This window comes from Diachasmimorpha longicaudata, chromosome 3, assembly GCF_034640455.1.
Source record: "Diachasmimorpha longicaudata isolate KC_UGA_2023 chromosome 3, iyDiaLong2, whole genome shotgun sequence".
NCBI lineage: Eukaryota > Metazoa > Arthropoda > Insecta > Hymenoptera > Braconidae > Diachasmimorpha > Diachasmimorpha longicaudata.
The window spans coordinates 9,678,722-9,704,085 of record NC_087227.1 but is presented as its reverse complement, the minus strand read 5'-3'; the positions used below and the strand labels follow the sequence as shown (position 1 = coordinate 9,704,085).

At 37.8% G+C, this 25,364-nt stretch overlaps 2 protein-coding genes across 5 annotated transcripts in view; one reads left to right on the top strand and one right to left on the bottom strand.

Annotated features, from left to right (window-relative positions):
* Positions 1-25,364, top strand: part of LOC135160513 (transcription factor hamlet-like) — a 93,322-nt gene that overhangs the window by 32,762 nt on the left and 35,196 nt on the right. For 2 of the 3 annotated variants that reach the window (XM_064117133.1, XM_064117132.1), the window contains exon 3: positions 6,237-6,324. The gene's annotated coding sequence lies outside the window, so the exon portion shown is untranslated. Of the gene's footprint in view, positions 1-1,499; positions 1,613-6,236; positions 6,325-25,364 lie in introns of those variants that run through there. The other variant, XM_064117134.1, reaches the window with a different exon arrangement.
* On the bottom strand, positions 12,143-14,250 carry LOC135160142 (uncharacterized). 2 transcript variants are annotated; one of them, XM_064116351.1, is made up of 5 exons: positions 13,782-14,250; positions 13,563-13,637; positions 13,168-13,394; positions 12,850-13,018; positions 12,143-12,472 (listed from the first exon to the last, which is right to left on the bottom strand). In XM_064116351.1, the coding sequence occupies exons 1-5, from the start codon at positions 14,047-14,049 to the stop codon at positions 12,237-12,239; spliced, it is 975 nt and encodes a 324-aa protein (XP_063972421.1). In that variant the 5' UTR covers positions 14,050-14,250; the 3' UTR covers positions 12,143-12,236. The 2 variants fall into 2 exon arrangements, with proteins under 2 accessions (XP_063972421.1, XP_063972422.1); XM_064116352.1 differs by having other exon boundaries at positions 13,563-14,250.

Sequence of the window (25,364 nt, the reverse complement as noted above, 5' to 3'; positions counted from 1 at the left end):
AGAATCTGAACAATAAAAAGGAAAATGCGATGATAAAAAAAAAAATACAAAGTGTGGAAACAAACGAGGCTGTAAATCCACTGGACAAAAAGTTTATCCTTCGCTTCCGAGATCGTTGATCACCCGGGGACGCTCAGTGTTCTTGCTCTTGTTTGTGGTTTCACTTTTGCACCCACACACTCAATTATCCCAGTGTCGGGCACAATAACGGGTTGAAAAAAAAAAAAAGAAAAAACTTGTAAAAAGTATTAAGAAAATAAAAAAATTGCAGAATAAAATATAATCGAAAGCCAGATGAATCTGTTTGGTTCACTCATCCGTGAACTAATTTTCATCTTCGTTATTTTAGTGTCAAGTTCTCTGATTTATTTGACGAAAGTTATGCAAAAATAATATTGATTTAGGATCGAGAATTTTTTTGTTGCCTTGGCATAATTGATCACCACTCCTCCTCTTCCTCCCCCCCTATATTTTTTCGTCGATTTGTTTACATTATTTTTTTTTTTTGCTCATTCAATTGAGAATATCCCCGGAAGGAGTTTGAACATGTCACAGTGATTTCTCGTGTCCTTACGCTCGATTTCTAAAATCGTAAAAACAACAGTGAGATAAAAAAAAATGAGAATCCACATAATCATCAAAGTTCGACGCTCGTAGAACCAGGGCCCGATGACGGCAATGATATCCAACAAAACCGAAACGATCGGCACTAATTGAGTCCTTGGAATCGAGGAGAAAACAGTCTTATGAGGCGGTACAGTGCTGGTTAAAATATATTATGGAACCCTCCGGGTTGATATATCAAGTGCAGACGCCATCTCACGTTAATTTATAGCTCAGTCATCCTCATGATACTTTTTTTCATTTCCTAGCATAGGAAAGGGGATATTTCCTGAATTATTTTCCCTTCATTCGACTACTCCTCGTCGTTAATTAATCAGAAAAACAATATTGACAAATCGTAAGTGTAGGACGTCCAAAGCTGTGAATTTTTTGCCATTTTTTCGTCCTTTTCGCTGGATTTTTTCCTTATTTAGCAATAGTGATAGAAAAACTCAATCAACAGTAGCAAAAACTTAAACTTATTAATTTCCTTTCCCTCTCGTCAATCAGAATCGATTTGTCATCCCACGTAGAGCCGGATCACACGTTTCTTTTTCCACTCATTTTTTTTTTTCTATTTAAACGCATTTTTTTTTTAAACATAGACCACTGACCGAGTGATGGTGCAACAAACCGCGTTGATAATTTCAATACGATAAACATTTTATTTATACACATGAGTGGGGAAGCAGGATCCCGGTTGGCAACGAGAGACGGTCATAGAGGCGTGTCAGTGGGTGTACACGCGAGAAGCCACGATTTTAATATACGGATTTATAAAAGTGCATTACCAGGGGAGTGTTACTGTTGCTCAAGGACGTGGACACAAGACTTCATCGTTTAATGACTAGGAAACTTGTGATGGTGGTGTCAGCGAGGGGTAGGAGAGAGTGAATCTCGATGGGAAATGTGTTGAGTGATGAAAATATGATATCATTTGGGTCTGATGATTTTATGGTTCGATTGGGTTCATTTTGAACACAAATTTATGTCCGGACATGCGCTTATGGTACGTTGTGGACGATAGAAATTCATACAGGTGCATCGATTCCTTGAAATATGAATTTATGGAACGCAGAAAATAAATTTATCTCAGGGCAGAAAGTCGTATGGGGGTTGGGACCCTCGGGGGCTCAAGATGAATTCATATTTGGAAAGAGATTCAGGTCAGGGAGGACTAATGTTGGCACATAGATTTATGTCGGTCATAAATTATAAAAAATCGGGGAATTCTATAACAGTGAAAACCGTTGAAAAGAAATTTCACTTGAGAAATAATAAAATGACAATAATTGAATGGAAAAATTCCAGCCATGCGGCATCATCTTGAGATCACTCCTGATAACCTATACATAATCGTTGTATCCTCGGCGAAATTTTATACCCTCTGAAAATGGAATTTCGCAAGTATGTCCTTATCGAGTGTGTAATAAAAATAATTTCACGAAAGCGTTGTGGGCAAGATGTTGGACAGAAGATTTAAGATGAATTTCAAAGTTTAAACTTTTCAGGTACCATCTTAGTGTGTGTATGGGTTGAATGGGTGTGTATGAATTTGGGAGGTACAATAAAGTAATAAACGGCCTGTCCAAAAGGGACAATAAAGTACCCTGGTGTGACGCGTGCAATGCGTCTTCGCTTCTTTTCACCTCTGAAGAGAAAAGATATATAAGAGTTGGGCTTATCGGGACTGTGTGCAAGCCTCGAACATACGATCTTTCTGCCCCACACGCATTTATCTGAAGAGAGAGAAAAGCAAAGTGTCTGGTTATTTTCCATTTTCTTATTATTTTTCTTTCGGAAATTTGACGATACAAAGTTATTCATAGTTTTTTCATTTTTCTCAATAGACCGACCAAATTAATTTAGTGGGGCAAAACAGATTGTCGGTATAATTATCTAGTGGATTTTTCATATCCGTTGAGTGACGTTTTTTGCGAAATTTAGTCTCGCCATTAGGTTGTGGTACAAAAATAATGTGGTGACAATTTAAATTCTGGGGTCTGTGATTGATCTAATTTCCAATATTCCCACATCTGGGATCAGATTATTGAATCAAAATCCACTCCATCACAACTGTCACCCAATTCCTAAATATTTTCATCGAAGACCTCAATTTTTACTGAAGGAATTGAACAAATGGAAAAAAAAAAAGGAAAAACTTGAAATCTTGTCAGAAAAAATTGACGGAATTTATTTGATATATGGAGTTGATTCACTCACACACTCAACACACTTTCTAATACCCGGCATCCGGGCTTGCGAGAGCGTCTCTAACGACGCGTTTGTGGCAGCAAAATGTCGGTAACTCGGGTACTGGCGAATAACGGAGGCAACTGTCAATTAACGTGTCTATCAACGTCGAAAAATTCAATCGATCTCCGGTGGTATTATACAGAAGTTGGGGGGTTGGAATACTGGATAATTGGATAATAGCGTCTGTATCAAGGATAAACAAAAAAAAAAAAGGTGACCGAAAATCTGTTGTAATGCGTATGGCAGCACGCGATTTTAATTCGAGACGAATAAAGTAATTGGAGTTAATTAAAAAGCATTGAAAAAAAAAATGATGAAAAAAAAAAGTATATTACGAGTTCCAATTAAGACAGTAACACCAGAGTGAAAGAAATCCAGTCGTTGATTATATTGAGTAATCGTCGTCTGCCTCGGGGGGTTTGTCTCCTCGGTTAATTGAGGAATTCACACCTAGCAATTCGTGGACGAAATCGGGAACTCAGAGGGACGAGAATTTTATCAGGGGTGGGCTCCTCATAGAGGAATTTATGGTACCACAGGGATTTATTCCTAAACTGGAAATTAATTTCTATTGCGTGAAGAATTTATTCCTCGACAGGAATTTCATTACAGACAGGAAATAAATTCCACTCTAGACAGGAACTCATTATATTCTATATCAGGAATAAATATCAATGAAAGCGAGACAGTCAATGACGGGCACTAAAAATAGAATAAATTAACGGGTTTTAATTAAGATGGCAACACCGGAGGGAAAAACATCTTCAATAAAAATTCTCTGGATGTATTAAGTCGGGACAAAAGTGTCTTAACCGTTGACACTATACTAGTTTCTTCTAGTGTATTTAGTGCCGTATCGACTGTCTGAAAAAAGCGGGGACATTTACTGTGTTTGGTGCGATCCGGAGGATTCACGAGAATGTGACAGCTCGATTTATGGGGTGAACACAGTCTTTTCCGGAAATTCGAGATTTTGTTTCTGAGGAATGCTTGGGTGTTGGGTTACTGGGGGTGGGATGAATTAACATTGATTCTGCATTAACGTTTGAATAGGGGTATGTGGGGAGAATTCATTTTTTTAGACTTTAGAATTAATTGAGGATGATGAGAATAAATTACCAATGTTTTTAATTCTTTAAATTCATTTTTCCCGGATTAATTAATTAATCCTCTTATGCTATATTGTGATAACAATAACAAATATTATTCTCTCTTTTACACAAAAAAAATTATGGATAAAAATTAGGGGAAACGTGGGATGACATGATAATCAACCACTTTTTATATCAAGTTTTGTTGAAAATATTAGACTTAGGGGGCTAATGTTTATGATAAAATTAACCCTTGTTCCTTATCCCCTGGAGCTCTAATTTTTATTTAAAATTTCTTTGTGTGTAATTTAAAAGAAAATCCTTATGTCCTCACTCAATTCCCTCCTCATTTCACCACCAACTTTTTATCTCACCCAAAACCACCAATTGCATGTTCCCCCCCGCAGTAACACATGTTGCAAAAAAGCCCCTGGAATTTCAATCCCATAAAATTGATGACTTTAGTCTCCGGGTGTTGATCTAATGATAACTACCGTGAACATAAAAATTGATCGATGATCCTGTACTTCCGGTTGATACTCACCGAGGCGTACAAAATGCGTTGGCGAAATGCCGCGTACCTCTAGTGTCAACAGTCTCTCCTCCCGCCGACGAAGGGGGAAAAAAAAGTGAGAGAGAGAGAGAGAGGGGGGGAAAGAGTTAAAAAAAAAATTTGAAATATATTTCAATGGGAGATATCAACACAAAAGGGGGGTTGCGTGTGGCGTGTGCTTTGACATCCGTTATACATTCACTTATTGCATCACAGAGCGCCCGTTGATACCTTCAACGGGAGTTTCAGGCATTAGATTCTAAAATACAACGTGCAAATTCTCAACATCTGGTGGAACACACCTTCGTACACACCCTCGCTTTTTCCTATTTTACAGTGAATAGAAAAAAAAGAAAGGAAAAAACCTAAATAACGAGTGAATGAAATAAGTTGAACAGAGTAGAAAATAACATGATGAATAGAATGCAACGGTGATTGATTGCCTAGGGGATTATTAACTGGAGAAATAGAGACGAGATATTGCTCCTCAAATGTCAGAATTGACCCTGAATATAACACAAATCCATCAATGAACTCGTATGAGAAGCAATGAACCATTGCGGAACTTATTAACATAACACGAGCATCGATTTCTCCGATGTGAATCCTCAACATTTTTATCTCACGTTGTAATCTCTTTCACTCTGTTTTTACGTATCGCATTATATATATTTTTTTTTGTTCCTCTCGATCATCGTTGGCCCCATCCTCGGGACAAAAATGAGTGAGGTGAACGTGCGAGAAACTGGTTTTTGGTCCAGTCCATTAACAGTGATGCAACGTCTATCAAATTAACGCGGGATTAATTAATAGGTCTGGGATGTGTCGCTGGATGAGGGACAATCGTAGATTTTCAGATGAATTTTTTTGGCGATTAAAATCAGCTGGAGCGGAGGCTCCAGGAGGTTTAACTGTTTTTTTTTGAGTGGGATGAATTTTTGGGAGCGAAAAAATTGATGAGAGGTTTAGGAGATCCACTCCAATTGGTGCCTCTTATTGAGAAAAAAAAACATCGTCTATTATGGCTCGTCCATTTCAAGTTTTTAGCATTTTTTTTTTTGTTGACGGGGAATTAGGTTTTTAGATGAATTAATAAATTATGGTAACAGTTATTTACTCACTAATGTCATTAAGAAGTCAATGATGAAGTTTTATTTTTAATGGAAACTTTTGGAAATTTCTAAGTTGATTTTATTTGATTAGAAATCTTTTACAATTTAGAAAATTTATCATATCAAATATTCAACTGTTAATTTTTTACTATTGAAATATTTCAGAATGAAAGGGGCTTGAGGTTAAATTGATTATTTCAAACGGAAAAAAATTAAGTGAGTGGAGTAAAAAAAATTGATGACTATTTTAGAAGAAGTTTCACATGAAATATCGCCATTTAATTTGCCAAAAAATTCAATTTTATTCACTCAACTGCTCTCATGATGCTAATACACGTCATTTTTTAATTTCATCGAGCCGCGTTTTTTTTTCTTATCTCACCGTCCCATCGATTTTTTTTTCCAATCGTAAATTACATGTTGGCTCAAATAACTCGTTTGGTGGTGTAAAAGTTGATAATTAATCTCGGGAAAGGATATTCCAGTTACTGCGGGGCCGAGGGCGTTAAATGGAAAAGCGTGCCGCAGTGAAAAAAAAAATAAATAAAATAAAACTATAATGCGGGAGTGAGGAAAAATGGCATATGCACGGTAGAATAATGGAATATTTCATGGTTGCAGATCGTGATCGACCTTGGAATGGGGTGCTAGGTCCGATCAGGAAGGCACCGCAGGCGGTGAGGACCTCGACTTGATGATGCATCGATCGGTGAGTCCAATTGAAAATATTTGCATGCCGCACTTGAAATTGTGAGGAACTTTTTTAGTTTTTATTTTTCGTAAAGCGATTGCGGAAATGAATTTCCCCGGAAAAATTTCGTCAGGTACCTACATCTGGTACAAACAATGTCACGCAATCCAAACTTGAAAGGAAGATCGTGAAAGTGATAATTTTTAGATAATTTATTGAGTGAAAAAAAATTGATCTACTTTTTTCGGTTCCTGAAATTTTTAAAACACATTAGAAATGGTCATTACCATTCCTCGACTGCGTTAGGAATTTCATAACTAAAATTTCCTAGATCAAATGTTGAAAAGAACTTGAACGATAGAAAAAGAAAAAAAAACTTACAATTAAAAATTTCCACATAACTCGCGTTCCGTTGCTGATGATAAGTCCCACCAGCCGAAATGGGTAAACCCCATAAAAACGATCCTCACGGAAATTATTACGAGAGAATAATGTGTATTTATCCGCACTTAGGCATTCCTTCTCAGTGTTTTACAGTGGATTGCTCAAGAAACCGACGCAAAAAGCGAGATCGATAAGTCCTCGTTTCAGTGTTCGATTATGATCGCTGGAGTTGTAGCGATACAAAAAAAAAGAATAATCACTCCAACAATATATACAAACTAGGGTGTTTTATTCACAGACTCGGTGATCGGTAATTGTATCGGTTTCTCTGTACATTTATCTATTCGATTGGGTGTTGGGCATTTGTGCACGTATTCTATCCGCACGGATCTTGGGACGTGCTACACATTCAGGGGGGAAAAATGGTTCTTGTGGACGATTTAGAGCGGAACGAATTTTGTCTTGAATTTTTTATCGTTATCAACAGTAGATTCACTGAGTTCGCCTTTAATTGCCTTTACGTTTCGTCATTATCATCAGAATTCCATAATTATGAATTCATTTCTAAAATTCATTTCTACCAAAAATTCATTTGCTGAAAAATCAACAGTTTATTATTGTTTTTCCCCACATTAAAAATTGATACTAAAAAATCTCGGTCATAAATTCCATTTCTCGAAGTTCGAGTCGACCATAACAGCCTCCATAAAATACTTCATCCATTAGATTGAAACTGGCGAATGGAGAGTAGAGATTGATCGCAATCCCGCACGCCCGAATGGTCCTCTCACATTGTTTCGATTATCGCCTCTGATTGTGATGTATTTTTAGACGAAAGAAGAATGAGTGAAAAAAAAAATATGAAAGGTAACGTGGCATTGCAGGATTAATGAGCTCACGACCCACTGGCCCAATCCCACCTTTCGGCAATCGTCCACTCAAATTAATCTCCAAACCTATCCCTACAATTTTCATGGCGTTAGAACTCTCAGTTGTGTCCGAAGGTCATCGCTCATCGAAAAATTGACTGGCCGTTTTCTAATGCTCTCTGCAGTAATTAGCAGTGACTTTCAGATTTTTAATAAAAATCAAGATAACGCCTGATCGATTTTTTTCTCCTCACCGGCTCTTTGTGCATCGTGAAAACTCATTCAATGAGAATTATTGGAAAAATGGCGGTTTGCGTGGGTAGAAAGTCTATAGGAAGCGATTTTACAGAAGAAAATCAGCCTTCCAAGCCCTCAACATCAACCACAATGTTTATGAATCCATTAAAAATTCCATCGAAGGACAGTTGATAAATAATTATTGAATTCCATTGTACATGCGTAAAATTTGGAATTTAACATTTTTTTTTCCCAATAATCTGTAGTCTGCCCAATTTAGGAAATTTTTCTTCTTAAATTAGTCCTTTTTTTTTCATGTAAACATACTCATTTGCCCCCATTAATGCATAACTATTTCTCTCGGCAAACAACCCCGTTCTAATCGTCCCCATAATAACTACATTATGACTTAGAAAAAAAAGAAAAAAAAAAAAAACTCACCAATAGATATTTCACCACAGCCCATGGACTAACAAAGAAATCGATAAACTGACGGACGTTCGGCATACCTCGGGGACTATGAATAATAAATAAATGGTGCAATCAAGCTTGTCGGAAGGATATTTGTGAAAATTTGAGATATTAGAGGTGAAGGCGGGGTACTGGAGTCTAACGTTGGGGTTTATCTCTTTACGAGGCAAATGTGTACAACCAGAGGCAATGCCTTCCACAATTACTCCGAGTCGTTTCCCCGGTGCTCATTTCCCAGTCGTTACTGGTGAGTGTTGCACTGCGGGGGAAAATTGGACAAGAGGATGGAGAGTGGCGTGTGCGAGAGGTTGTTTCGGTACAACTGACAACGAAATATTCTAGGTGGGTGTTGCAAGCACACTGGCATGCTAATGCATCCATTAGATGTGGCTAGTGGCGATACTCAAGGGCTACTCTGGGAGGTTTCCTTTAGGGGGAGAGGTGGATCGAATAAATAAGTGAAATTGAGATATTTCACGGGTGAAATGATAGGGTGAACGATGGTGAGGGAATTTTCCGAGGAGATGATGAAAAATTTGCCCTCTGGAGGGTAAAAGTGAGACGAAATGACAATCAAATACTTTTTAGGTCAAGTTTTGGTGGAAAAATTAGACTTTGGGGGTTAATTTTTGGAATAAAATTTCTTTTTTTGCACTTTCTTTTTCGAGTGCAACCAAAGCCTTAAGAAATAATGTTTATCGCATTCATTTTGAACTTGAAAAACTTTCTTCCTCTCCATTCAAGAAAAGAAATCATTGAGAGAAAAAAAAGAGAATTTTTATGAATGATTTTACCTGATTTTTTTCATCCGCATAAGTATCTTTAGGTAAATCCTGTAGTTATTAACTACGAACATATGAATAATCTCTAACCCAAGAATTCCCGTTCTGTCCATTCGTCTCATTCTCATCCTCCGAAAATTTTCATTGGGTGGAGAAAGGGCAGTGAAGTACCGTTTAGCATTTCATGAAAAATTGAGTGCCTAACAGCATCAAATGATGGATATCTTAATGCCTACGTAGGCTTATCATCTCGATCATTATTTCTAATGTTCTCGTTTTTTTTTTCTCAACGCAATCGAAGTTAATTTTTCCAACTCTCACCAACGACGTTCTGGGGCATTTCGAGTCGACTAGTTTCCTCTCTGATGAGTGTTTTTTTTTTTTTTTTTAATGCGAGAATCAATGAGTGGAGATTTGTAATTAAAATCGGGGGATAAGTGTCGGGACGCACGTGCTGAACTGTGTTAATATGAAATGCTGGTGATTTACGGGCTTTTGCTTTCGTGCGATAGATTTTGTGCCGGCGGGCATTCATCGACACTCATCGCACCAATCTATTGCCGTCTTCGGGCAATTGTGACATGGTGGCAGTGATTTAGTTGGAATAGAGATTATGTGGTGAAGAAAATCATGAAAAATTTATTTTCCCTGCGATTTCTGAATTTTTTTTTCTTCTAGAAATGGTAACATTGTTTTTGGTGAATCAAAAATTTGCAATTCATTTTGACAGTTGCAATTTCAATGCTGCAGAGTTAAATTTTTAATTTTCTCCTCGTGAGGTAGATGGAATATTTAATATGATTGCTCCTTTCACGAACGATCAATCCAAATAAATCATCATTATGTCTGATATCATCCCTCCATCACATAAATCTTTTGGCAAAAATGCGTTACAAGCAGACACATGGACTGTGAGGTGGTTTAATGGCGTGAATAATCGATAAATACACAAACCATTAAAACTGACCTGAATATACCTCCTGGAGTGGTCCTGATGATTCAGATGAAGCTCATTGAGATCGAATCAACTCTCAATTTCTACCCCGTTGATTTTATTCTCAATTCTTATGAACAATGAACGTAGCACAGTCGACGACCTTGTCGGACACCTGGTGAATGTACTGTATGCAAGTAACACCCGGACGAGCGCTGATTTCTTTCATCCCAGTACTTTCCGTTTCCAAGGAAGTGCGATACTGATAGAGCAGGAGAGAGTGGGAAAAAAAAATGGGGGATTATTTGACCTTCAGTGTCTCAAAAATGGCAGAGTAAAATATAACATTTTTTTTTTCATTTTCAAGGTATTTCTTGAAGCTTTGAAATGGGCGTTGACGCAATGAAATTGGCTCATTGGGTTGGCAGATATTGGCTATTGAATAGTGCTTAGTTCACCCCACGCAAGCGTAGTTAATAGATTTCAGCAATTATCTCTTAGCGCCACTGGGACATTTTAAAAAGTCGTTAAATTGTCATGTAATACTTCAGTAATTGTATCGATACACCGGTATTATTCTGTCGTATTTTTTTTTTCTGGTCAGAATTAAAGAGGGATATGAAATAGGTGGTCAACACGGACGTGGAATGTAGAATGTATATGATAATTCGAGGAGAAGTGCAAGTGTTAATGTTGAGTTGCCTGTTCCCACCTTTGAGAGATTTCTAATCGAATGGAAATATTGATGAATGGTGATATTCATGGGGAATTCTGACGTATCAGTTATAATATATGCAGTAATGCGGACATCTGGGGCCCATTCAACTGGCCCCCATCAAGGTTGACGCCAAGACATTGAGACAGATACCAAAATCACTCATAAATTATTAATAAATATGAGTTGAAAATTGTACCTTTTCGGTTTCAATTAGTGGGCTGACGATGGTACGAAACAATATGAAAATAAATGACGTCTACAAGTGTTATTGAATCTTCGTTCATTGATTTTCATAAATGAATTTGATTAGTCTTGTGAAACATCGTTGAGACATTGGGATGTAAATTTTAGGCGCGCTATTTGGCAATAGATGACGAATTGGTATAAACAATGATGATAATTTTTCATAATTGGGGTTGAATTAATTTCAATCGGGATTGGTAGAATGAATAAAGGTTTTTGGTGACTTAAAGAGGATCTTCGGAAGACAAACTCTTTTAGAAAGAATTTATTTGTCAACTATTTTTGACGAGCGCTGGGCATTTTCGTTTAACAACAATATTTCTCTCAAGAAAATTAATTTTCCCCTGAACTTTAAAAGCAAAATGATTTCAATGTCTTCATAATCCATTGAATTTTCTCCCCCTCTTCAATGAGGCAATTTCCATAATCGTGATACTCGTTAGTCTTCCCATAATTACCATTCCTCTGAAAACTCATATTCAACCGAATTCTTCACCGTATAAGTGTTCAATAATTGTTTTCCCATAGCTCATAAATGTCTTGGTTAAATGTCTGAGTAATGTTTACGAGTCTATGTACGATATATTCAGAAGTTGAGGTGAATGATAAACAGTCGTTAGTGGTGGAGGCGGCTTCTTCGCACTTTGCGCGATTAATCCGTCAGGTCGGTGGAGGCGCGTCCCTCTCTCGTGCAGCTAGACGTGCAAGTAGCGAATCCTCGGCGATTCCTTGGTTGACCCCTTCATGTATCGTGAAACGCCATGGGTCAATGGTGTCAAGTCGTGGCACTCGACTCACGGATAACGCCGTAGCTTTTATACCTGGTTTCAACTGACTATATACCATCATTTGATGGCTACTATTTTCCAATGAGGTATATATCTGAAGCGATGATGATACCACTGGGAAATTACTTATGAATAGACATGAATATGCCGACATCGATAGCAGATAAAATCGATTGAAAATAGAATCGAGTAAAACAAGTAGGAAATTACTTTGGTAATAATTAGATTAATCATTGATTTCAATATTCACTTGACATTGTTCGAAGGTGGGTTTCCAACTGACATTAATCCTTTTGTTAATTAACATTTTTCGAATGTCTGATGAACTTTTGCGGTGGGAAGAAGAACCATTCACATTTAGGAAAGAGTAAAAGATAAAGGAGAAGGTTTGGAAAATAAATAGGAAAATATTTTTCATTTTTCAAGTGTTTATTTATAGAAAAATATTATAAAGCGAGATGAACTCGGTAATGATCTGTGTCTGTCTATCACTAGTCGTAGTTTCTACTCAGACGCCGATGTGTCTAACCTGAATCTCTCCCCCATCCATGTATTAGACATGATGGAGTCGGCGTCGAGAATATCCTCTTCTTCTTTAATAACAGTCATAGCACTGTGCCCCAATTTTTTAGCTTTGTCCGATCTCTGTCCGTCCCAGCCTTTGGATTGGGTGAGGGCCGTGCCCACAGCTGCCTTAGCCTCCTTGTCCGAGAGGCCCTGGTGAGTAGCCATAAGTGCCTCTGGAGATTTTAATTACAATCATATTACATTGATGCAATTATCCTCATGTGTGTCTTTTTCTGCACATGTCTGGTTAATGATAGTCTTTATTATTTATTTCGCTTCGAATTCTTTCTGTACCGTTATTATTCACTTTATTTTTAACGCTATTATTCACGAAACATTTGCAACTACTGGGTCGGTGTGGGTGTATTGTCTAATATTGAAAATTATTTGTAGATTTATTGATTATTTTCGGATGTGCAGTTCATTTTATTAAAAAAAAAATCTGATGTTGAAGGTTTTATTGAAGTACTTCAACTGTATCTCACAACTGTCATAGATTACAACATGTTATCACACGTGAAGGAATAAAAAAAATGATTTCTTTTCTCACCTAGGACACATCCCATAAATTTTGGTACATGTGTTTCCATGACCAATTTATCAGTCATTTTTTTTGTAGCTGTGTACTGTATAGCCACAGTCCTCCCAAGAAATTTTCTCAGTATCGATGTAGCACTTATGGAGACCTTCGACGACTTCAGCCGCTTCATCACTTGTAGCTTAACAAAATATAATGTGATGAAATTTCAAGTGTATTAATGGCATAATTTTTCAAACATCATATATGAATGGAATAATTACGCAATTGATTCTAACGGTGAACGATATTTCCATTAATCAACTTTCCAAATTCATGACGAATACTTACAGTATCGGAGAGGCACCTTCTGTCATCCGTCAATTTCTGTTCGAAGTGCAGAAGGGCGTCTACGGAATTTATTGGTAATTCGATTTCGTGTTTCGTGGGAATTGAAAAGTCCGCTGATACAAAGTCCTCTTTTACTTGTAGACAGTCTTCAATATTTGTCAGGGTTTCGCGATTTTTTTTCACGTCCGTTTCAATGGAAACTAATTTTCGCAAAATTTCTTTAAGAACTGGAAAAATGAATAAATCGTCGTGTAAATTAATGGAAATTATTTGGCGAATAAAATTCATTGGCTGGAAGACGACGAATAAAAATATAGAAACACGTGACTCGTGTACTTTTGGCACATTTTTCCATCGGTTATTCAACTCCATGAATTTATTTTTAATAAACTTACTGGCAGGACTGCAACACTCGTTCTTCTCTGTTGTCTCTTCTCGTCTCTTCTTGGCGGATGGTACCAATGAATCATCTAAGAATATTTTCGCGGATCTCGGTAAAGTTGGAAGTAGTCGTGCACGCAATATAACAAGCAAAGGCTCCAAATGAGCCGGTGGTATTTGATATTGAAGTGCCCATATTTTCAGTTGTTTTATTTCAATTCTAGACGCATTACCTTCATCATTTGGCTTATCAATGCTCTCCCCCTCACTTCCATTATCCTCCTCATCACTGGTTGTATCATCACCATTAGCATTACGTTTTATTCCTCTTCGTTGTGTAATTGGTGGATGCGGTGAATTTCGTTCTCTCCTTTCACCAAAATCATCCGAAGTTGGCTGAACATGATCAACTTCTTCCTTTCTCATTGACTCCCTCAGTGTCTCCATATATTCGTAATAACCACTCGACTGGCTTTTCTCTCGTTTATCTTGGTCACTCATATCACGCCTAAGCAATATTTACGTGATAAAAATACTTACACGTTGACTGATTACCATTCTATTAATAAGTAGTTATGAGTTTTAATGAAATCATTGGTGAAATTCTATGTTGAATCGGGGAATTCTTGGGTTACCCGTAGCTCTCGTATAACCTCACAAGTGCGAGCTTGAGATAATATTGCGTGACGGTAGTGGTGAGTGTTGCGCAGGTACTAATGGATTTTTTTTCTAGCGGCAAGCTTGCCGTAATATTAGATCGCCCGTTGGAAACGCAAGGCGCATTCTCGTTGCTTGCCGCGGGGTATCCAGGTATCACTAGATGGGAAGGGCAATCGTGTGGTAGCACTGCCATGTGACCCGCGCAATGTTTAAATTTTGCGGAACTCGAGACGTTCCATTTTTCTACCGGGAAATAAATTTTTGATAAAAATTTGATGTCTAGAGGGTGAAACGTGGGATGAAATGACAATTATGTACTTGTTGGGTCACGTTTTGTTGGAGAAATTAGACTTGGGAGACGAATTTTTGTGATATAGCTGACCTTTGGCCCTCGTTTCACCCCTTGGAGGTCTAATTTTAACCTAAAATTGATTTTCGTGTACTTAGAAGGGCTTTCAATATAAAATATTAAATTCAATTAATTATTCAATTTAATCATTTTAGAGTTTTGTTATTGATATGCATAGGTAAATATATGCTAGATAGTTTAATGGTATAATGTAATAGTATAATCGAATTATAATTATTCTCCTACCCCGACGCTGCACCCTCTCCTCAAATTATACAAATACGACAAATACGAGGCAAAATTCCTCAATCTCTCTTGATAGTAAATTTCTGAAGATGATAGACTATCCGTGAACTCCATATTGAACTTGTCCATTAATTTTAATCGGCAGACGTTAAAAATATACCTCTCATGAATTCCGATTAAGTATCTAAACTAGTTATTGAAAGTAGGATGAATAAAATGGTGGAAAAAAAAAAAAGAATTGGCGTGGAGACGATAGAACCGGGGCAAAGAGTTCCTTGAAGTGCTTCTGATAAGAGCCAGACCCAAAGAATGATATGTTGTATTGCGCGTTAACGGTGCATATGCACCAGGTCGTGTTTTTCATGAACACAAACACCCAGTACCTCACAGTACAAAACGTCGATTGAAAGATGAGAAAATCCGAGCAAAGCCCCAACACCAGTAAAACTAGGGGCTAAAAATTGTATTTGATAAGAAGGTGAAAAGAGAAATCCTGGAATAATTCGTCCTTCGTTTTAGCATTAAACGTCGCGTGACTCTTATCGATAAGCGGGTGCTATTCGTGGCAATGTCTTCTCTCTAAGTTGGGTGAGGCGGTGGATACACCTCGAGGTATGGAGGATGTTTCACCGTCAATGAGGTCAAATACAGGGAAACTCCCCCAAGGATAATTTCCACTTGAGCATCGTTAGCTTTTGTAAAAATTCCAGGGGACGAAACGAGGACGGATAATTACTCCGGTGATCATTGCGATCGTAAAGCAGTGGGTATTACTGGTGCTCAGTCAGAGAGGATAAAAAAAAATTGCGGTGTTGTTAGAAGAAATAGTTTAAGGTAACCCAAGTCGTTTGGGCTATTTTTGGAGTCAAGGGCTACTGGATTTTTTTATTAATTTTGAATCTTATTTTAATTTTTTTTATCGTCTCGCGGAGACGAATTGAACTTGGGAAAAATATAGGGCATATATTGTTAGTAATAATCCACTGAAATATTTTGGAATTTCATGACTGTTATTCCATTATTTAATAGGTATATTATTATTCTATAAACTAGAATGGAATTCAAGAAAAATTTGTGGAGTTAAAATATTCAGGACTGGATTACACTGAAAGCTGGATTCATTTGAAATTCAAGAATGTATCAGTATATTCTTATTCTTCTCTTAATGAAGTCCTGTGTATCAACTTTTTAATTGAAAATTCAGGCCAATTAAAAAAATCATATCGTACGGCTACTGGAGTGTCCAGACTTTCCACGAGTTCGGAAATACTGTTTTTTTCCCGTCTTCAAATGATAACTTCATTTATCGTTTGCTAATTCAATAAATCCCTCGATATTCCAACAAATTTTAGTGTTACTATCACGCGATAGAAATTTACATATCGCCAAGTTCTCTCCTTTTCTCTTGTCTCCATCAATGAAAACAGCCGAGACATCCGTATTTTTAATAGTCATGTACAAAAAAAATATATGCACACAAAGTTGTACCAGTAAATAACCCGGCATGAGTTATTAAATGGACAAATGTACCCACACGGTGAGCTATTCTGTGATAAAAAAAAAATTTCCACAAAATGGGCGCTCTTTTATTACATGTATTTCAAAATATTATACATCATAACTATTCATAGATTATGAGAAAAACTATGCGAAAATTTATTCGAATAATTGGTGCGTTGAAATCTCGGTGGAAAAATCACAAATCCTTTTGTTCAAGTATTTAACGTTTTTTATGGTTATCCCCGGGGGGATAATAAAGCTGTCCCCGTAACTCAACGACTTCCTGCTCTCGTATTTTGATGCAAACGAAAGTTTAGTCTAGGTGTGTTGGGCTATATTGTGTGTACGTAAATCGTTGCTTCGGTATCGAATTTTTCCGCCTCGGGTTTTTGTCTGGGCCCGAGGGGTGAATCTTCTCCGTGAATAATTCATTCATTCTGGAAGATTTGTTACAAATTACCCATTAATTTTATACAATGAAAATATTAAAGTATAAATTACAGTAATAATTATAAAATTTAATTTCTCGTGACCGAATTTTCGCTTGTGCCAAATTAAATTTTACAATTATTCTACTACTTTCTATACTGTTAAAATTTTTTGAAATTTCATGGTGAATATGCGGGGAATTCCCTTGAGAGGGATCTGCGTCTGATTTGCGGAGAACATCCTAATGAAATTTCAAGTTCTAGACAGAGAATTTATCTAAATTGATGAATTTCGCGAACAAAAAAATTATTGAACAAAGAGCAGTGCAAGTACATGGAAACTTTTTAATTCAAAAGTCCAATAAATTATTCCCTCACAAGGTACGAAATTTCGGATAAAAATTAGACCTCTAGAGAGCGAAGGGTGAGACAAAATGACAATTAATCACTTTTGAGTCAAGTTTTGTTGAAAAAATTAGACTTTCGTCCCCTGGGGATCTAATTTTTACCTAAAATTTATTTCTGTCCAAATAATTTGACGTTTCGTTATTTCATATCGGATAAATCAAAGTAAAAGAGAAGAAAAACTCAAAGTCGAAAATTCATGAATGAACAACTAGAATAAATAGCTAATTACGCGTAGAATAAATCCGTGAAGCATTTTAATTCACTTCCCCATTTATTCAAATTCATCTGGTTATACACAATGTACGTATATAGACTCCAAACACGTGTGTAATACTGTTGAATGAGAGTGAGAGAGAGAGGCTGTAGTCTCGAGGGCGAGGCGATCGCGGGAACGTCTTCTCGATCGCGTAACCGTCCCGATTCTCACGTACGTCTCGAACCCGTACTTATTATAGGTACGGTAAAAATGAAAAAGGATAAAAAACGAGTAGAGGGATATATATTCTATCGCCAAAGTTTATCTTAGAGACGAGACTCGGTACTCCTGGAGTCTGTATCGTCACACACTCGTGGGCTTTGTCGGTTCACATGGGAGTTCACCTATCTCTTCATTTTAGAATAAACAACATTGGTAACTTCTGGTAGGATTTGTTCCTCGTTTTAGCTCACTCTCGTTGATATTGTTGGGTGGGGTTACACTGGTGGAGTTTAATTGCAGTTAAAAGTTCACTTACCATTATTTTTCGATAATCATTGAGCACATTTGATTTGTCAATGACTAGATTTCCTGGACATCATAAAAATGAATTTTTATTTTTTATTTTTGTCTATTTTATTGTTCATATATTTTTAATTCTCTCGGTTTTTTTCCATTTCGTTCTCCTTCCCTCCAGTCCACATTCAATCTCATTACTACAGACTACTCTTAATGTCAATTTGACATTGACACGTATTTCTTCAGTATCAAAGAGAACAGATGAGGAGAACAAAACAAAAAAAAATGTTTAAACCTAATTTTGACAGCAGAAGTTAATTCAAGTCTAGATATAAATTCTCCAGCTCATGGCCTTAATAAAAGTTAATGTAATAAACACATAAAAAATCAATGAAGACCTCCAATGAAGTCAGAGCAATGTAACATGCAACATGAGTTGTAATTTCACTCGGACTTTCTCGCTGGTTTGGCCCCTTCTTCGTGGTCCATACCTGACAAAAATTATTGAGACGTCATTCTGGACGTGCGTGGCGTTACCCATTGAACAATACCATCGTTAAACCAAGTAATAAAAGCCACATGGTAGGTGGGTGAGGTGATAACTAACCGTTGACGTACCCATACATATACCCACAAAATAATCCCCACGAATACAACTGTAAGTAGATATTCGCCCGATGTTTCAAATACGAGAGGACAGGAGTGTTCAGGCATCCGTTTACTATGCGTCGGCTGGTGATAAAGTAAAATGCCTTCTCTAGGCGTTCACGTATCTCCAACTTGAAAATCTTTTTCCACCAGCCGAAGAGGTATTGACCATCCCCCAGGTGACTGGAAGCATTTGCCATCGTCATCACGTGGTCCAGAATTTCCTGTTGAGTGGAGGGAAAAAATTGTATTTTCAGGTTGAAAATTAAGGGAATGGTTGAGGCCATTGGGGTGCGATGATTGGGGATAAATGGGGAGGAAAGTCAGGGGAAAGGGTCTAAATATGCTGGAGCTGTAGACATGCACACTAGTATTGCTTTGGTCTTTACGAGGCACGAACTACCTTGTCGCTTGATTTCGTCTGGGCGCCTTTTTCTTTTTCCCCGACTGGTTGAATTATTCATAGTATTTTTCGAAGCGATTAGCCACCCGAGACCAGCCACTTTGCTCCACAATACTTCTCCAGTACTCTCGTACATCAGTCCCTCCAAACAAATTTAACCTAACAATTGATAAATATAAATCAAATGTTTTTTAACGGTTGAACTGGCCAGATATTTTTCCATGAAAAAATGAATAGATTTATGATAATCAAAGGATTCATTTTGTGAAATGATATTTTATTTACCTTGAACTCGAATTGAATGGGAAATGCTAATATTGTTGGTATTCATTCATAAAGTTTGTACGTCATCTTTATAAAACAGTAGTCGTGTCAAAATAAAAGATACGACAGATAGTTTAAACTCGATGTTTCTTGTTAATAGTTATCGTGAAATTCCATGTGTTTTGTTATTCACGTGTACCATTAAACACCTCCGTGTCATCCGGCCATTCATGGTTTTTGAATTTGATATTGTATAACACATTGAGAATAGTGGTAGTGGTACAGGCTGCATTTATTCACCTACGCTATTTGCCTGTTTCTCTTGAGAGGGGTCGCAATCCATTACCTTTGAATTCAACCTTTTCTACCCACGGCGCCACACAAGCGTCTCTCTTCATTTACTTTTGTTTATTTATCTTGGCTTTTTCTTTATCGTGACAGTAGTTGTGACTGAAAAAAAATTGAGAATATCAGAGTCATAAATTTTTCGAGATGGATTTTTCGTGGATAACGAGATTACGGAATTAAGTTCAAGTTTAGGGATCAGTGAAGTCTCCTCTCGTATTTATGAATTTAATTAGATAAATTATAATTTTACCACTGCACCACGGCCATCCCTTAATTTCTCTTTTCCATTTTGTGCTCCACGATTTTTTGGATGATTCCCATATTTTTATCTCGTGGAAAAAAAAATCAAAAAATTGTCGGTTGTAAATACATTCATCACAGGAATGATTTACAACCATCATTCGGTGGGGATTACAGCAAGTGGGCGTTTGAATGTGTTCCGTCACCGCTCAACCTATAACTCTGCCGTATTTTCCGGACACACTCAATTGCCCACAAAACTTTGTAAATTTTCCACTGAAACACGCACGACCCCCGTGCACTTCATTTTTATATTTTCATTAATTTTTTTTTTTATGCAATAAGTTTATGCAAAAGTCATGCACCAATCTGACACCGTGCAAATCAGATAAATCACGTATGAGTCATTGATTCTGACTTAATGATTTGATAATACATTTGAAAAAAAAATGATAAAGTCAGGTGCAACCTTTCTCTTATCGTACGCGGGTGTGCAACGATCCGTAGGACACCTGAAATTGTGCGTCATGTACAGGGGAACAGGTCAGTTCTTTGTCCCACTGGTGGTGACAGCCGACACGAAATAAATCCCATACGGGTGTGCGTCGGGGGAAAATGAAGTACAACTTTTTTTTTATTGTGTGTCAAGAAATGTCGATCCGGTCGAACGATTTCCATCTGCATTTGGGAGGAGAGGGACTTCATCGCCTTGAGAAGTATCGATCTCACTGTAGATCACCTCGGGTGACCTTCACAGGTTTGAATAAAAACAACCGGATGAAGTATTGGGCACGTCCTCGAGACGTCGAGAGTACAGTCGTGGGTTCATTTTCGTGAAGTCCTTCGTGAAGTGTTAGAAAAATGACACTTCAGGGACGATTTTGTTTTTTAGCAACATTCGTGGCGCCTCAATATCTTCATTTTTTAATTATCAAATTTTCACTGTGAACAAAAATAATTTTTGTTCACAGTGAAAATTTGTTTAATCACGCATCGCCATAACGCATGTACTCCCCCGTGAAAAAAAAACAAAACCACCACGTGACAACGTGAAAAATCACGTGGAATATTCTCCATGATTTATTGAAAGATAAATCGAAGTCGTGTAGATATATTTATATAGGTATAACTGTACCGGTGCAATCGGTATTAGCCGATTATCCTCAGCGGCGATAGCATTGGGTGCAACCGGTCCTTCCCTCGTGTTATATGGCCACACGACTATGTACAAGAGGTAATATTTATACGATATACACACGGTTAAAGCATGACCGTTAGTCCACTGTAGAGCATGCGGATAAACTATTCCCGGACAAACAAAGTTAATAAGCAATGTCTATTGGACACAAAGAGGTGGAGATTGTACCGTCGTTACCAATGGATATAACACTAGCCATAGTACGTACTCCCATGGCCCCGAACCTATCCCCCTAACGCAGTGTAATAGTCGGTATAATCGTTCAATGGTTAACACTGCAATCGCAACGTGTGCATATCGCATTGGTATCTATCAGCCATCGATTCCCCATATCGAAGGTCATCTGTAATGTTTAACTTTCGTTGGGTATTGGGGGGGGAGGGGAGAACAGCTGTTACCGGAAAAATCATAAAACTCACCGCACTCATTTCGATTGTTTGGAATTTTTTTTAATTCTCTTTCGTTGAAGGGAAAGTCATTTTTATCGGAGATACCGTCGATCTTTTGTTTTATGGGGTATGAGCTAACGAGGTCGGGGTGGGGGCAATTGAAATTTATTTTATCGATTGGTGGAGAAAAATTGAATGGGTAATTGAGTCGGGAATCGCTGAATATTTCTCAGGTGAGAAGTTGAATATTTACGGTGGGGGATTTTGGGTTTTTGCTCATTTTTTGGGAATATCTCGAAATATTAGGGAGCTCGCAAGATTTTTGGTTTTATCTTCTTTGGAGGACTAGGGGAAACTGAGATAAAAAATTTATTAAGAATTTATTGCAGTAAAAATCAGTCCTATTGTCCAGAATCGACGAATTCAATCACTAAAAATATAGATTTTCGTTAATCAATGAACAGGAAATTAAAGTTTCCATAAATTCCTCCATAAAATCATGAATTCTCGACATCAGTGTATTATAAATTTTCGCAAAAAAGAAGCCATTTATTCTCGTTTATCTCCCTTAATTTCAATTATGCCAATTAACTTCTCTACATCAATTTTTTTTTATCTCGGGTGAATGTCGGTGTAAATTCTGCGGGAGGAGCAGCAAAAAATCACCTCGGAGGCCAGTAAAAGTGTAAATTACTTGAAATAGGATATCACAAGGGAGATAATAGAGATTTTTTTTTTTCAAGTAACTGACAAAGTGAAAGTAAATCATCGGAACGGGTGGGATATTGATCAATTGGTCGAGCGCGGTATGCCCCAAGAGAGTATTCCGAGTGGGATGGCGCAAGATACCCTGCCAATGGTCTATCGCACGCGGGGGGTGGGCGGGGGGGGAACAAAAAAAAGATAAAAATCGTAACCGATTCCAGGACCGTTGCCCGTGAACACATAGTTACGAATAGTTGTCGGTCTGTTACAATGCCACTGCCCAACTTTTGCCGAGTGTCCGATGATAGTGGACCTCGTCACAATGATGGCATTTCGTCGGTCCGGGGGGGAGGAGTTGGATTGAGATTTTGTGGTGCCACTGGGCGACAGCTTGACGTAGCACATTTTTTAGTGAAAGAGATTTTTTTTAATAATTGAAGGAAGGACCACGTCATAGTGTATTTCAACACACCTGTACCAAAAGCTCGTACTTTGGTGTCTGATGAGGGGGAGGAAAGGGAGCACTTTCCCCGCGTGGTGCAGAATATAATTTTTTTTAGCAGTAAATTTTTTGAGTGTAGATACTATTTTTGATTTTGTAGTATTTTATTAAATGTATATGGGATATATAAGTGGAAGATAGAAATCATCCTAATTCAAGCATGACGGAATAGGTGGCTGACAAAAAATGTTGGATTCTTTTCTAAAAAAGGAAGGAATCATTATTTGCAATATTTACATAAGTTGAATAAACTACAAAAAAATGTTATGTGAAGCATTTTTGTTCCATTTTGTTAACTATCCGCTGGTGCTTGAGTTTAGATAATATCGAATAAAAAAAAGGGTTGATTCCACTATTTTATAATTTTATCTCTGCGCATTATGAAAATTTCGCCATTTCATGGGAAAATGTGGGAAAATTTATGTAAATTTCAGTCTCATTATTTCTGCAGAACGATTGAAAAATCCCGAAGACCAACCAAAAAAAAAATTGGCAGCGAATGTTTTTCATTCCCGTAAGAAAAATTTAAATCGCGGAAGTACCGTCTTCCTGTTGCTAAAAAAAAACAGGACTTTTCCCCAGCGAGTCAATTCAAATAGTCCATTTTACCCTATCACATCTCAAGATATCTTCCTATAAGCAATATTTTCCGTAATATCAATATCGCACAGTCCATAAACCCGTTTTTACGTGTCTTGGCCTCATACACGTGAACGGTGGAACTCGTATATCCGTGCGGTGGCGGTAGAGAGGAACGATGCGGATGGCAGGAGTGAAAGGCCCACGCCCGTGCCTCGGGGGGGGCTTCTTGGTGCAAGGGCGACTGGCCAACACACACGAATAACCATACAACACCGTGGTAAATAAAACGGCATGCAACTCGCGGGTGAGCGTTCTCCAGCATCAACTGTGTATGCACACCATACACTCAAAGTAAAGCATCGATACTCTTTCCTTACCGACGCCCTCTGACGTCACTGTCCGCCCTGAAGGACAGTTTATCTCTGTGGGGGTCTGTCACAGCTCCTCCGACGTTTTCTAAATTGTTTTAGCATTTTTTTCCCCCCGGGGAATGTCTCTGATTAATTAACTCACCAATAAAAACCTCATTTCATCATTAATCTTGGAAATTAATGAAGGAAAATGATGGAACTAGTGTACGTGAATAATTTCTGGGGGTTAATTTCTTACTGATTTATTTATTTCCATGATTTTTTCATAAATTATTAGCGAAAAACTTCTGTGTAACTTCCACTTATACTGCATTAAAACAAAAAAAAAATAATTCAACATCGTGGGCACAACACATGGGCGTCTCGATGCGATTTACAGGGGCGACAGTCCGGCGAGTAGTTTAGAAAGCGTCGAGCGATAATCGGATAAACTTGGACTCACGACGAGAAGCGTGTCGAATCGTAAAAAACGAAGTAAAGATAAACAGAAAATAAAATGAGATGTTTTACCGATTCATATCCAACGGGCGAGTGACTCGACAGCCCTCATAATCCCTGATTTTTAACTCACCATTATCACTAACGGTTTTACGCGGATAAACAGCTGTATCGAGTGCAGGAGATTTCTGATCAGATCAGTTCCCAAATTCGCCAAAAAAAAAAAAATCCTCCTTCAGATATCAGAGTTTCTGACGTCTCTCTCTCTCTCTCCTCCTCCCTGTTCCCTTGACAAATTTCGATAATATGTGATTATTAATTATTTTTTTTCCATCATTTCATCTCCTCCTCATCATCTCACTAATTGGCCGTGGAATAAAATCGAGGCCCTCATTTCCGTCATACGGTCGCCAATCTATTTTTAAATTCCCAAGATACTGTGGATGCCAGATCAGTGGGTGGAGTCAATTGCTCAACAAGATGTCCTCGAGAGTAATCTAGATAAGAAAAGGCCATCCTGAGGACACGCCTAGGCTCGGTGCCTCGACTAGCGATAATAATCGATGGTTCACCAGTGGTATCGTTTGTGGTACCCTCTTGCACCCCCAGAAAAGAGAGGGATTCGTTCAGGAGTTCGTGCATTGAACGAAGTGGGAAAATAATAGTTGAGCTTTTCGAATAGCTGTCTTATCAGGGCCACTGGTTAGCACTGTATTGGCCATGAATCGCCGTGGTGAATCGACCCGATTCCACTCGACAAAGACTTACGATCCTGTCGACGCTCATTCCGTTACTTCCGTGCGTTTTCAACATGGGAGCGGTTACTTCTTCGCCATTCCACGGGACTTATATTCTACCCTGTGGTATATTTTCAAATGGTCCAGCCATTTCCACACGCTCCCGGTGATCTTGTTTCCATGGCATTGCCGCATAAACAGTTGATTTCCGAGTAAAAAACTCAGTGAATTGTAATGTTTTCTGACAGACCGTTCACTCGTTGATTTTTCATCGAATGGAGATCCTCGTGGATTGTGGAGTTGCAAGCCAATCATGCGGAGGCGTACTCTTGGAAGATTACACGTGAGACGGTGGAGGGGAGGGGGAGAGGAGATTTAATGGAATTTCAGAGAATTTCGTCATTGGAAATTCATGATTTCTTGGAGATGCTCGTGGGAACTGTCAATATTAATTTCATTATTCAGGAGAATCAGGGGATTCGCAGGAGATTTACGAAAAAAATTATCATTAGACACTCAGAACTTCAGGGGGACATTCGTGGGAACGATAACTTTCAGCTTGATAAATTAATTATAGTGAGCAGACTAATGTAAATTAATTGAATAAAATTTATCAACGGTAACACCAAACCGCGTCGATTTGAAATATCAATTCTTACGCGATCTGGATTTTTTGATTGATGCT

Coding starts and splice junctions, on each gene's coding strand:
- LOC135160142 (XM_064116352.1), bottom strand. CDS start 14,049: ATGAGTGACCAAGATAAACGAGAGAAAAGCCAGTCGAGTGGTTATTAC. Junction 13,395..13,562: donor CGAGTGTTGCAGTCCTGCCA/GTAAGTTTATTA, acceptor TCATTTTTCCAG/TTCTTAAAGAAATTTTGCGA. Junction 12,473..12,849: donor ATTTATGGGATGTGTCCTAG/GTGAGAAAAGAA, acceptor TAAAATCTCCAG/AGGCACTTATGGCTACTCAC.